Raw genomic sequence first — 14,505 nt, 5'->3', positions numbered from 1 at the left:
TGGGACTTCATTGGGCCCCTCCAGCCAAATCATGTCCACAAAAGAATTGGCCCATCTACTCTTTGGCCATACATTCATTTCAGAAAAGTGTTTATCCCAGAAGTCCTACGGCAAGCAACCAGATTTAGGCAGACAACTCCCCCTTTCCTTCCCAGGATAGATTTTGGCACTTACCAAGTGCACATTAGCGTGCCTCTGCATGGATAACACTTAAGCCACAAGTTAAGACAAAAAGTATTTTATTCAAAAAACGCCAAGTATAAAAAAAAAAATAAGATCTCTTTTATTCCCCTGTACAGTATTTCACTCAGATAAAACCAGCAGGCTACATGCTGCTCAGAACACAGCCCCAGAGAGGATCCGGAAGGCACACCATCCAGAACTGTTTTTCATATATCTATCCTATATACACAAGTCAGCAACACCCCTCCCCCATCACCCCCGGACCCCACGCCCACTTGGGTAAGCCGGCAAGGGGGCCCCCGCAGCAGTCAGGGAGCTGCGGCGGCTGTCCCGCCTGAGTCCCGTCACCCTACAAACCAACAGAGCAAGCATCGCAGCCCTCCCCAAAAGGTCCCCAAGTCAGAGGAGGAAAGGAGAGAAAAGAAGACTATGGCGGCAGCCGTGGAAGCTTGGAGCAGGAAGGGAACCAAATAAATAAATAAATAAATACATAACATTGACCTCCAGGTTAGAACGCACATCATCTTTCCAAGGAAAAAAAAACCCAAAACAAAGTAGGTAAAATAACTTAAAAGGCAAAATTAAAAAAGAATTAGATCAACTACAATCCTTTTGTACACTACCATGCCAACTGTACATACATTTACAGTTTTTCTGTTGATTTGCATTGTTTGTGCATTTGTTTGTGTGTGTGTTTGTGTATGTGTATGTGTGTGTGTATGTGTGAGGTCTTGGCTTAGAAACAGTTAAGTAAAAACCAAAAAGGAAGACCAGTTCACTTGGGAGTTTTACTAAAGGTGGAAAAAGGGCAGGTGGCTCAGCGTTTGGCCCTGTAGCCTCTTCCATGGCACCTTTCATATGAAGGATGGGGGGTAAGGGGAAGGGAGAAAGAGAGGGAACCAAACCCAGGCAGATTTTTGGAAAAGCAGCAGGTAAAAGAGGCAAGTTCAAGTATTTCTCCCAGCACAGCCGGAGTCCCCACAGAAGGCACTCAGAAAGTCGGAAGAGGTGACAGGGACTTAAAATGGTGCTAGTCCTAACCCACCCCAACCCGCATTCCCCCCACCCCGCCCGACCCGTCACGGCATTCAGCAGAACTCTTGATGAAGGGAACAGTTCCATGGCAGGATCCTGACCTACTCCCACCGCGCCCCCCCGCCCCACCGCCGCCCACCCCTGGGATTTTGCAGAGTCCAGCAATGCTGGACACCGGTGAGAAGGAGAGCTTCTACGGGAGGAGTGGGGGCCTAGGACGCCTGGAGTGGAGTCTCTTCCTCCTGTTTGGGAGGCAGCCTCCAGGAGCCTCAGGTCTGGAATGAGTTGTAAATGTTGTTCCTGTATCAAGCACTGTCCTGCTTGGAGATAAGTGTCACTGGTACTCGGGAAGCTGGAGACAAGACACTTCCCCTCCCTTGAGCATCTGACAGGGAGGGAAGAACCTGTGGGAGAAGCTATTTGCTGGGCCCTGGCGACAGGCTGTGGAGATGGATCTCAGCAGTTTCCTGGGGCAGGAGGACATCTTGCATCCACGGATGGTTCTGGATTTCTTCAAAGGTTGGCCGATCTGATGGTCTCAAGGCCAAGCACCATCTAATGAGATGTTGACACTCTGGAGAAAGAAAGACAAGAGGTTATGAATGACTCAACTGTGCAATATAAAGGTCTTCCCACGTTGCTTCCCAGGGGCCCACGGGTCAGGGATCCAACCAAGAGACCAGGCCCTTTCTAGAAGGCTGCTTCTTCAATGAGAAGGTATTAACTAACATCTAGATCCTCCAGTTTGCCTTCAGCTTAAAAAAAAAAAAAAAAAAGCTCCCCTCTTAAACCTGTGGTTTTCAAACTTCAATAGCTGGGACCTTTCCCACGACGCCCACTCACCAGAAATAGGAAGGATGATGACAAGGGATTTTGATGAGACATCACTAAGCATGATGAGGTGATTCAATTCACCTACAAGACTTACAAATATGAACACCACCCACGATGAGGTCACTGGAACCGCAGTATTTAGAGGGCCTGCCTTAAGGGAGAAGGCTCAAAAAGCCCTCAACTTCTTACTCCCGGGCAAAACAGCCAGGAGTTAAGGGATCAGGATTTTTGGGTACTCAAAAACAAACAAAATCTTCCAGTGATACTAAACTGGTCTTTTTCTTCCTAATATTCTCACAGGTGCTCTTCCTCTGACACCGCCCATCCCCCACAAAAGCACCCACAAATGCATATCATTTGATTCCTGAAGACTGGCTCTCAAGCATGAATCACTGGCCAAGAATCCTGCTAAGTCAAGGGTCACAGCCTTTCCTGGGGAGTAAAGCTCTCCAAGCTCATCAAGGACTATCAGCCTCGTGATTCCAGCCTTTCTTCAATAAGGGGCTTCTCAGAAGTTACCTGAGGAGACCCGCTGCCTGAAGAAAACTTGGCCCCTGACGATCTCCTCATCGTGCTCAAAGGGAATATCTCCACAGACCATGTCATACAGCAGGATCCCAAGAGACCAGACGGCTGCCGACCTGCCATGGTAGCGATGGTAGCGGATCCACTCTGGAGGACTATACACTCGGGTCCCTGTGAGTCAGGGGAATAGGAAAGAAAACACGCTTTTAGCAAAAATAAAACTCAAAGCAACTGAGGGGTATGCTGAGTAACTTAAAAAAAAAAAAAAAAAGGCACCACCCTACTTTTGTCAACAGCTGAGTGAACTCCAATCCCCCCTCCCCAGGGCTAACAGGAGTGGATGAGCAGCTTATGGCAACTCTCCAACCCAAAGCATGACTGACTTCTCTATCAGCCCAGACCATAAACAAACAGCTCCAAGAAACAAACAGGGCCAGCCACAGACCCAAGCACCAGACAGGTATGTGGTAGGACCACCCACGACTGGAGGAGGTGATGAACACATGCATAACCAAGGGAGGTATCCCCACAGACTATCCTGAAATTGCATTAAAGGTCCTTGCCCAGGAGCGGGTCAGAGTGCCACCTCAGATATGATCCAGGCAAGGACACTTGTACAATATCCTAAGTCAGGGTGCCCTTTAAGAGGCCTTCCTCTCCACCCTCTGAATGCAAGGGCAGACACCCACACCCCTTCCTCCATCCACAGGAGAGGTAGAGCTGCAGGGCTGGCTTCAGACCACGTGATTCCTGTTTACAAACTTTGAGTTGTAAAAAAAAAAAAAAAAAAAAAATTGGGGCCATCCCGCGGGCGCTCACCAGGGGGCAGCAAAGACTGGAAGGAAAAAACATGGGAGGACCCGGCCAGCCATTAACTGTTAAATACAAAAAAAAAATGCAGCCCAACCCAGCGTCCTCCAAGGGCAAATAAACAGAAACCACAAGCCCCAGTCACAAGTTTTGAAAGGCTGTCGTTTGTTAGGTTAAGCCGCTCAGATGATGACCCACCCTCCTCTGCTTTGATCTCCGAGCTCTCCATTCCATCTTTTCTGAAAGAACCCGCTCCAAGCCCCTCCCTAGGATAGGTTTTCATCCTCTCTGTGGAGACACCCAACTAATTTTCAAACCAGCAAGAGATCCTATTTCACAACATTCATTCCCGACTCCCTCACTCCACATCACCATCAAAAAAAAAAAAAAAAAAGCCAAATCAACAAAATGAATTATTTAGTGAAACTACTCTTCTCTTCCTTATTCGTCCCCAGATCAAAGGGGAGGGGAAAAAAAAAACAAAACACACCGCAGCTCTAAAAACTACCTCACCGAAAACTCCCTTATAAATCAAAACAAAAATGACAAAACCGGCAATCAATTTTCATCTCTCCCGCTCTCTCCTCCCCCTGTCCCCCTCCCTCCCATCCTTCTACTGGCGGGGGAAACTGGGTCAGACTTCAGAAATCTGGGCTACGGCCGGTTGCCCACAACCTCTTATTCATGGGGAAAGCTTGGAACCTACTGAATTCCACTTAAAAAATAAAATCATGCCAGAGACATTACAGGTTCAGCTGGCTCGAAATTCCCAGCTTTCCTACCCTGGGAAGCCATCCTTCGCCCCACCCCTGCTAGCATCGAGCCAGGCGGCCCGATGACCTTTACAAAGGGCCGGGGAGGGAAGCCTGCCGAGGCCTCCAGGCCAGGCCGAGTCACCTGGGCAGTTCCCCTCCCGGGAAGCTCCCCCTCAGGCCTGACTCACCATCGAAGTCCGTGTAGACAGTGTCCTTGAGCAGCGCCCCCGACCCGAAGTCGATGAGCTTGAGCTCGCCGCGATTGAGGTCGATAAGGATGTTCTCGTCCTTGATGTCGCGGTGAAGCACCCCGCAGTCGTGGCAGTGTCGCACCGCCTCCAGCACCTGCCAGAAGAAGCTGCGGGCCAGCTCCTCCTGCAGGGCCCCCCTTTCCGTGATAAAGTCGAAGAGGTCTTGCACCGGCTCCGGCCTCTCCAGGATCAGGACGAAACTGTCGGGCCTCTCGAACCAGTCCAGGAGCCTAATGACGCCGGAGAAGCCTGAGCTCACCTTCTTCAGCAGAACCACTTCCATGGGCACTCGGGTGCCATTGGGCTGCAGAGGGGTGAGGGGGGCTGCAGTTAGGGCGCGGGCGGGTCACAGGGTACCCCACTCCAACCATCCCGGGGGGTAGCTCCCTCCAGGATACTCACCAGCTCTCCCCAGTCGGAAATCCGGTCCTTCTCCACGTGCTTGATGGCCACCTGGAAAGCCCCCCCCCACAGAGTCTCTGTTAAGATTCCCTCGCTGGGGGCCAAACACATCGGCGTGTCCCCGGGCGGCGCGCCCTCCCCGCAAGCCGGGCGCCCACTCACCGGCAAGTTGTCGGCGACACGGATGCCTGAGTACACGGAGCCGAAGCCGCCGCTGCCCAGGAGCGGGCCCACCTGGTACTGCGACTCCAGGGGCTCCTTCTCCTTGCCTAGGAAAGGGAGAGTCCCGGGAGAATTAGTGACGGCCCGCGAGCCCCCCAGCTTCCACCCTCCAGGTCCAGCCGCCCCCCCCACCTCCATCCGGGGTTGGGGGGAGAGAGGCACTTACCCGGCGCCAGCTTGTTGGCGTGCAGGTCGCTGCAGGGCGCGGCGCACAGGTGGGCAAGCGAGTTGATTTTGGACAAGAGCATCCCCACCTCCAGGGTGTCGGCGCAGAGGCTGTGTCTGGAGGAGCTACTGCAGTAGGGGCTAGGGCTGCGCCGGCGGCTGTGCCTAAGGCCGGGACTAAGGCTGCGGGTGGCGTTGCGGTTGCGGCTGCGGCTGGCGCGGAAGGCCGAGGGCGAGTCGGAGGACGACTGGGGGCGCTGCCCGGGCTGGCGGCTGACGGACACGCCGGCAGGGTCAGGCAGCGCGGCGGGCGGCAGGGTGGGCGGCTCGAGGGGCTGGTGTGGCAGCGCTGCGGCACACAGAGTGTGTAGCTGTAGCTGCTGCTGCTGCTGCTGTTGCCGGTCCCGCCACCGCCGCCGCCGCCAAGTCCTCTCCGGCCTCCTCCGCCACCGCGGCCGCTGCAGCAGACGCCCGGCTCGCCCTGCCGCCAGGAGTAAAAGGGGCGGAGCGCGCCGGCGGGGAGGGGGCGCGCGGGCGGGCGGGGATGGGGCGGGGCCTCTCCGGGAGGCCTAGGCGGGGGAAGCCGGGCGCCCGGGCAGGCGGAGGGAGGAGAGCGGGTGGGGGAGCGGCGGGACGGGGTGACTCCCCTCTGCACCCCCCCGCCCCGCGCGCCGTCGCCGCGCCCCGGCCCCGCCCCCGCCGGCGCGCCTCCAGCCAACCAGAGGCCGGCTCATCTGCATAACGCGCGGCGCGCCACGCCTACGCCCCGCCCCCGCTCTCGCGGTCAGAATGGTCTCTACGCCGCCACGACGTGGCGGGAAGGAAAAGGCGCCAAAATGGAGGGGGAGGGGCGCGGGGCGTGCGAGGAGGCGGGAGCCGGGTGTTGAGCCGCGAGGGAGGAAGGATGGGGAGGGGCGTATCGATTCAAACCCAAACAATAACAAAGCCATCAAAGGCCGCCCGAGGCCGGCTCTGCGGCTCTCCATTTCTCGGGGTTTTTGGGTCAAGGGCTAAGAGCTGGAGCATAACAAGTTGCGCAGAGAAGACAGGCGTTGGTGTGTCAGGCCCCGAGGCCGGGCGGCCGGCGCGCCGGGGTGTGAGCGACTGTGTGTGGGGGGCAGGGGGAGGATGCCGACGAGGGTGGTCTTTATGTGTGACTCAGAAGCGAGACCTCCAAGTCGGCTTGGGCGGGTTGACCACGCGCTGTGGGCTCGGGCTGGATTCTCTGGGGTTTGGATGTTGGGGGCGCAGAATCTGCAAGATGTGAGTCACAGCGGCGGCTCCACGGAGGTGTCACAGGCCTGGAATAAAACCCGGAGAGCTCCGCTCGCTCGGGGGAGGGGTCCAGATCGCGATTGTCACAGCCGGTGAAAAGATCGGCCCCCAGAGTCCCCTGGCAGATTTTTATTTTTTAAAAAACGCAGAAAGGTTCCAGTGAATCCTGATGCCGAAGAAGTGATGTGTGTCAGAGTGCTCAGTAAAGAGGAAATCACGAAACAAATGTTAGTATTGTGATGCCAGATGCTGTCTCAGCCCCTTCTGTGAGGGCGGGAGAGAGAAGAAAATGCCTCATCTAAAAGCGAGGGTGGGAAGGCGCGCTCGATGTAATCAGAGTTTTCAAGTTGTATTCACCTCATCAGCCTGTTATTACCAGTCAGGCAATATTAGCAATTATTGGCTGCCCCCAGTCTTGACTCAAAGGAAATTCCCCCCTCACCCCCGCTCCATGCCCCCTTGGAAATAACACGGAAACTGACCAATTCGACTTTCATCCTTTGTCCTTTTAAACTTCTTGTAGAGTTGATAACGACGTGTGAAATGAGTAAATTAAAATTCTTTGTAATCCGTAAATTGAGTTGTCAGGTTCTAAGTAATTGAAAGCTAACTACATCCTCTTTTTATTTTTTTTTTCAAGTTTCTGCCACTTAGAAAAAATGAAGTCTGAGGAACTGTATAGCAGCACTCATTAATTAAATGTTTCATTAAAAGTTTTCTACACTGCTAGTTATATAAAGATGCTCAGATATTTCACAACTTTTATTATCTTATGAAATATTATATATTTTCTTTTTGTTTGTGTACTGTGGCCTAACTCATTCATTTTTGATGACTAGGAAAAAGCCCAAGGGAACAAGAATTATTTCTTTTTTACAGATAGGAAAATGAAACATAAATAAAATGACACAGGGTCATACAACAGCTAAGAGAGGAAGAGATAAAACAACACAAATTCAACTGACTATCCAAACTTTTCCTCTTGGGCTCTAAAACTGTCCTTGGTACTGAGTAAGACATCAAGTATCAGTCAATGTATGTGACCCCCACCTCTGTCCCCTCTTCCTTTCCTCTCATAAGCCCTACTGGAGTATTCTCACTTGTTTCCATTTGTCTAGCCTTTGTAGAGTTGGACTTTCTGCCTTTGTAGGGGTAGTCAACTTGTTCTGAGAATGCCCCCTCCTCTACACTTTCATTTAAAGTCTTTCCAGACTTCAGGACACAATTAAAATAGTTCCACCCCAGATTGCTAGGCAAACTGTCTACACCACTTAATCATGTATTTGTTTCTTGGTTTGTTGTTGTTTTTTTAAATCTATTAACTTTTCAGTTATTTATACCTTGTTTTCCTATTCCTTGAATGAATACTTTATCCAGTATTCATTGATGAAGGGAAAAACCAAAATGGGTCCCAACAAAAAGGTCATGATTAAAGTCGTTTTATACCAAATTTAAGTGAATTAAGTGGGCTTAGGCGTTAGGAATAATCTTTAAACTGGGTTATCCTGCTTTCAGATCTGGGATCTGGCACATACTACTTGTGTGACATTCATGAAGTTGCTTAACCTTTCACCAGCTTGATCTTTCCTCAAATTGCTTTAGACTCTGAATGGAGATAATGGCACCTCCTTCATAGGACTGTTGTAAGGAGCAAATGAAATTCTACGTATAAAGCTCGTAGACTGGCATGAAGTAAACTTCCAATAAATATTAGCTATGATGGCAATGATGCTGATTATGATTATAACGATGATGAAAAGGAAGAATTTGGGGATGGTCTTGCACCTTGGAAGTTTCAAAGATAAACTGCTAGCTAGTTATATTTTAATCATCTTGGGAGAGAATATGATTCAAACTAGTTGTGTACATTCAATCAAATTCACTTTCTCTAGATCTTTGTAGGGCTCAATCTTTAATTAGCTTTAGCTAAAGTGATTAACATCTAATATGTCTGCTTCATATGATGGGTACTTCACAGCTGGAAGTTATAAAACATGGACCTTGCTTGGAAAAGAGCTTTTATTTGCTTAAAACTGCTTTTAAAGATAATTATTAAACATTCAAGTATGTTTTGTGTTAAAAGTTACTCTTCAAAGATAGGAAATTTGATGTTTTGATTCATCAACCTGTAGTTGTAATAATAAAAACAAGCACAACCTGTGATGTCTCAAAGATTCTAACAAAGAATCAGAAAAATCACACTAATAATTAAATGACAAGTGCTTTTGGAAAGATGAAGGCCGTGATTATGCTAGCAATTCTCTGGAAAGGAGAGAATTGTTTTATGTTTATTTGAACAATAGCCAAATTAATCGTTAGATGGTTTCCATATTCTACCTGAAATGGATTTAATCAAGGTATTGTCAAGAGAATGACTTCAGCAATTTCTGTAATCACAGTTTAGAAGAGGTTTGAAAGGGAGGCCTATTCACTATCTTTTAAAGTACTGCTGAGTCTACTTGATACACTTATATAACTAGGTCTCTATCAGTTTTTCTCTATAAATTATTGTCAATTAATTGAATAGAAATAATTTGGGTCTGCATCTCTTATTTCTCTCCTAAAAAGAAGGATTACTGAATTTTTTAATTTAAAGTTTAATTTTGAAAAAATGTATCATTATTTTTTATTTTACTCCTTGTTTGGTAAAATAGAAAGGAAAATTTGGGAGAAAGCTGCAATACACTTCTTTCTATATCTTAAAATGTCTCCAATTATCTCAACAGTTGTAAGATTATTTAGAAAAATTTAAATTTCACATGTGTGGAATATATGTGAAAACTCCCTATAAATCCTAAGACATGAAACAGTCTAAATTTAAAAAGACTGATGCCTCTGGGAATTCCTTGGCTGTCCAGTGGTTAGGACTGTGCTTCCACTGCCAGGAACCCGGCTTTGATACCTGGTCAGGGAACTAAAATCCTGAAAGCTGTACATGGCATGCTCCCTCCCCCCCCAAAGACTGAAGCCTTGATGGCCAATAGGCACATGCAATGATGCCCATCATCTCTAATTATTAGAGAAATGCAAGTCAAAACTACAACGAGGACTTCCCAGGTGGCCCAGCGGCTAAGATCTGCCTGCCAGTGCAGGGGGTACTGATTTGATCCCTGGTTTGGGAAGATCCCAGTGCCGTGGAGCAACTAAGCCCACATGCCACAACTACTGAGCCGAGCTTTGGAGCCCTTGAGCTGCAGCTATTGAAGCCTGAGAGCCTAGAGCCTGTGCTCTACGACCGAAGTCACTGCAAAGAGAAGCCCACACACTGCAACTAGAGAAAGCACTCACAACAAAGAAGACCCAGCCCGGCCAAAAAAAAAACCAACTACCATGAGGTATGACCTTATACCAGTCAGAATGGCCATCATTAAAAAGTCTAAAAGTGGAAACTGCTGGAGAGGGTGTGGAGAAAAGGGAACCCTCCTACACTGTTGGTGGAAATGTAGGTTGGTGCAGCCACTATGGAGAACAGTTTAGAGCTTCCTCAAAAAAACAAAAAATAGAGTTGCTATATGATCTGGCAATCCCACTTCAGGACATACATAGGGACAAAACTATAATACAAAAAGATACATGCACCCGTATGTTCATAGCAGCGCTATATAAAATAGCCAAGACATGGAAATAGCCTAAATGTCCTTTCACAGATGAATGGATAAAGAAGATATGCCTTAAAAGAGAATATATTATAATACTCAGCCGTAAAATACAGTGAAATGACGCCATTTTGCAGCAACACGGATGGACCTAGAGATGATCACACCAAGTGAAGTAAGTCAGAAAGAGAAAGACAAAGACCATATGATATCACTTACATGTGGAATCTAAAATATGACACAAATGAATCTATCTATGAACAGAAACAGATTCGCAGACAGACTTGTGGTTGTGGGGGGAGCGGATAGATGGCGAGTTTGGGATTAGCATATGCAAACTATTACATATAGAATGGATCAACAAGGCCCTACTGTATATAACACAGGGAACTATATTCAATATCCTGTGGTAAACCATGATGGAAAAGAATATGAAAAAAAATGTATATATATATGTGTGTATAACTGAACTACTCTGCTGTACAACAGAAATTAACACAACATTGTAAATCAACTACACTTCAATAAAATAAATTTTAAAATAAATAAAAAGACTGAAGTTTCCTTTTTAAGTTGTAGTGCTTGTGGTAGTGGTGGACAGCTAGGAAATCCAGAATGTCCCAACAGCAGAACAGTCAGGAAATCTATGAAGTCAAGTTAGAACTGGTTCTTGTCATTGATAAGATGTGACATTTGTTTCAAGTTTATAAATCTTCCTTAGTCAGCTTCCAATTTTCTCAGCAAGGTTGGAGAAAGAAAGGGGTTTTGTTATTCAGTAAAGTATATGTAAATTCATTACCAATTCATTTTTTTTTAAAGAAATAAAACTAACCTAGATTTATTTTTTTATTTTTACATATTTAGTACTGACAGTTTGAGTAAAATTAATTGAACATGCTATACACAAAGATTTTATAGTTCCTGGGTATTACTGGATAGGTAAAAACAAAAAAGAGCGGCTTAGAATGTACAAAGGCTACAGGAAGCCTGGAGACTGTTATAGAAATACCTTATTAGAAGATGAGGAAAATGTATGCTTCAGATCAAAAACAGGCAAATGCACCAAAACTCTGCATGTTTAACTGATAAAGTAGAGGGGCTGTGTGTGAGAGAGAGAGACAAAATTCACATGTATGAAAGCTGATGAAGGGACTGTCTGTCATTTTCTAAAAAATAGAATAAAATTATTGATGCAAGACTTGGAAAAGCCACAAAGTGCACCTAAGTAAAAGAAAAAAAAATTCACTCGAAAAGATTTCATGGAACATCGAAACACTAAAAAGATGGTAAAAAAACATTTGTTTATTGTATATCTCATTTATCATTTAATAATATACAGCTTTATTTTTTTACATTTGTTTAGTCTCTATAACTAGATTATAAATGTACTGAGGGCAGAAACCATTCTTCCATTGAGCATAAAGGCTAAGGGCTGACAGTGGGTCAAGTGAGAGGGGCAAAAGAGAGACTGTGGTAGCAATCAAAATTGAACGTCAAAGATGTGCTAGGGGACTTCCCTGGTGGTCCAGTGGTTAAGACTCCAATCATCCAATGCAGGAACTAGGATTCCCGCATGCCCTGTGGTACGGCCAAAAAAAAAAGGCAATTATGGTAAATGACCAAGCCTATTAATCAAGCAAATATTTAAAAAACAAAGCAAAAACGAAGATGTGCTGGGTGTTTTTCTAAGCACTTTACATGAATCCTTATATAAATCCTGTGACATGGGCAGTTTTACTATCTTCACTGGCTTATAGGTAAGTAAACAGAGAAACGTAATTTGCCATAGCTAAGTGGCAGAGCCATCCCCTCCCCATCACGCCAAACTGCTTTTTCAAAGAACACAAGATGAGTTTAAGGGATTTAACAAGGTAAGTTATGATTAAGTTCTAGCTGAGAGTATATCATCCACAAGGGCAGGGTTCAGAGGAGGCTGAAGAACTCAAGGAAGGATATAGAACTTGATGTGAAATCTTGAAGGATGAGTAAGATGCAAATAGATAGGAGAGACAGGGGACTTCCCTGGTGGTCCAGTGTGTTTTTGTGTGTGTGTGTGCGCTCTCAACGCAAGGGGCATGTGTTCAACCCCTGGTTGGGGAACTAAGATCCCACATGCTGCATGGCGTGGGCAAAAGATGCTTTGTGTGATGTTCTCTGTATTCCCCTATACTTGAAAAGTGAATGAATAAAAGTTTCTTTAAATAAATGAAAAGCAGAAAGCCAGAGAGAAAAATCAGTGGGACCTCCTGACGTCATAAGGCAAAATGTGAAAGAGATGAAAAAGATGACAGATTTTATTTCAGTCTTTATTGAAGAAGAAACTAGGAAGAGTCTCTATTCAAATCATCTCTTGAAGCTTATGGTTTGGGAATAGTAGCTTACACTGTGGTTAACAAGTAGGGTGTTCAAGATTCAAATGACAAAGAAGACATGCATTAACATGATTGGATGAAATCCACTTGATAATTTGGAGAAACTTACATTTTCAACATATACTTCCTCTTTTCCAACTCTTGTTTTAGTTCTCTTTTTAGGTTAGGTTCTGCTAAAACAAATATGGACAGCTTACCACAGCCAGAACTAGAAAACTATACTGTAAACACGGAACCATTTTTTATGGCCTTGGTCTTCAGTGTATGTCAACATTTCTTTGAATGTCTCGGTTAGATCTTGGGCTCAGTTTAGAGAGCAAGTGAGTTGTGCTGTCTTCTTTACAGAAATAGTGTTACTTTTCCCTGGATAGGTTAAGCTTGTTTCTGTGTTCAGTGATGCTACATTATTAGAGGGACACCCACTCACCACGTAAAAATCAAACATCATTGGCATTCATCAGAATTTCTCTGAAGTCACTCTTATGAATGGGAGTTATGTTGGCAAAGTGCCCGTCTCCTTGTGCAGGGCTGTAAAGACAACACAGATTACATACTTTAGCCCAAATTACATATGTATCCCTGAGTTCGGCCTATCTTTACAAACCAACACAGAGCCGTTTGGACTTCTTGCAGCTTTCTGATCATTGCAGCCAATAATTTTTAAACTCACAGCAATTAGTGTACTAGTATTTTGCCACAATCATACTCTTCTGTTATCTAAGTGCTCACTGTCTTCATAGCATCATCTTTAAGAGTAGCAAGCATTACCTGAGTGTTGGCCATGAAAGGATTCATATTTCTCCAATGAGACCATAAGCTCTTCAAGTGCAGAGTTTATATTGTAAATTTTTCAAGATCATGTAGCTCCCTTTGGTAGGTACTAAACAAATAGGTTTTTTTTTTTAATGGAATTTAAATAAACCCCAAAGAGAATACGTTTAAGATCCTGAGTTTCCCTTGCCTTAATCTTTGCTTCTGCTATTTTTATTGTATATATTATAGCGACAAAACAAGTGGCTATTTGTGCTTTCAAAAATTAAGACTTCAGAACAATTTTTTGCCTTTCTTAGAAAAATACTTAAATTTTTCTTATTTTTAGCTGTGCTGGGGCTTCATTGCTGCGCTCAGGCTTTCTCTAGTTGTGGCAAGTGGAGGCTACTCTCTAGTTGCAGTGCTCGGGCTTTTCATTGTAGTGGCTTTGCTTGTTGCAGAGCACAGGCTCTAGGGCTCATCCACTTCAGTAGTTGCTGTACACAGGCTCAGTAGTTGTGACACATGAGCTTAGTTGCTCCCTGGCATCTTCTTGGACCAGAGACTGAGCCTGTGTCCCTTGCACTGGCAAGTGTATTCTTAACCACTGGACCACCAGGGAAGCCCAGAAAAGCACCCAAAGCTTAGAGAATTAGGTACAGTCTAATTTATAGGGATAATACTTAATACTAGTTGAGCACTAACTATGTGCTAAGCACTAGTCTAATTAATTTTATGTGCTATATATACTCACACATTAATATATGATAGATATTCATATGGCATATATATATATATATATTTTTTTTTTTTCTTCAATCCTCTTGGTTATTATTATAGCCAGGAAGGTAAATAACTTGCCCAAGGCCCACAGGTGAGAGAGGCACAAGCCCTGATACATAGAACATGTGCTGATTAAGAGATAGACAACGTATGGGGTAGCTCTTTGTGCTTTAGAGGTCACACTCAGAGCACAGAAGGCCACAAGCCAGATTAAATAAAATCAGGAAGCAAGGTAATGAATGGAAAGACAATAGAGCCGGTGGATAATTTCCTTCGATATTGTGCCCAAGAGAAATGAATGGGGATTGGAACAATGTTGAAAGTTAACGGTGTGAGTGAATGGTGACAAAGAGGAATGACAGCTGAAAATGAGAGCTTCTGGTAGTCAAGCATGGGGGCTAAGGGTTAGCCTTAGGGTGAGGGAAAGCTATAATCTATGGCTGTGAGACAAGTATCTCCTGTGTCTTGCATGGGTATTGACTGATACAGTCAGTTAATCTATAAATACTTGCTGAACAGCTACTATGTTCAAGGCACTGTGCCTTGT

At 45.7% G+C, this 14,505-nt stretch overlaps 1 protein-coding gene across 1 annotated transcript; it reads right to left on the bottom strand.

The window, feature by feature from the left end:
• Positions 1 to 222: 222 nt before the first annotated feature.
• Positions 223 to 5,655, bottom strand: PIM1 (Pim-1 proto-oncogene, serine/threonine kinase). The gene is made up of 6 exons (XM_061146599.1): positions 5,184 to 5,655; positions 4,958 to 5,064; positions 4,796 to 4,846; positions 4,331 to 4,697; positions 2,572 to 2,748; positions 223 to 1,792 (listed from the first exon to the last, which is right to left on the bottom strand). Exons 1-6 carry the CDS (start codon positions 5,263 to 5,265, stop codon positions 1,635 to 1,637), a joined length of 942 nt encoding a protein of 313 aa, XP_061002582.1. The 5' UTR covers positions 5,266 to 5,655; the 3' UTR covers positions 223 to 1,634.
• Positions 5,656 to 14,505: the final 8,850 nt, after the last annotated feature.

The sequence above is a fragment of the Dama dama genome, chromosome 7 (genome assembly GCF_033118175.1).
Source record: "Dama dama isolate Ldn47 chromosome 7, ASM3311817v1, whole genome shotgun sequence".
NCBI lineage: Eukaryota > Metazoa > Chordata > Mammalia > Artiodactyla > Cervidae > Dama > Dama dama.
This window is presented reverse-complemented; position numbering and strand designations above follow the sequence as displayed.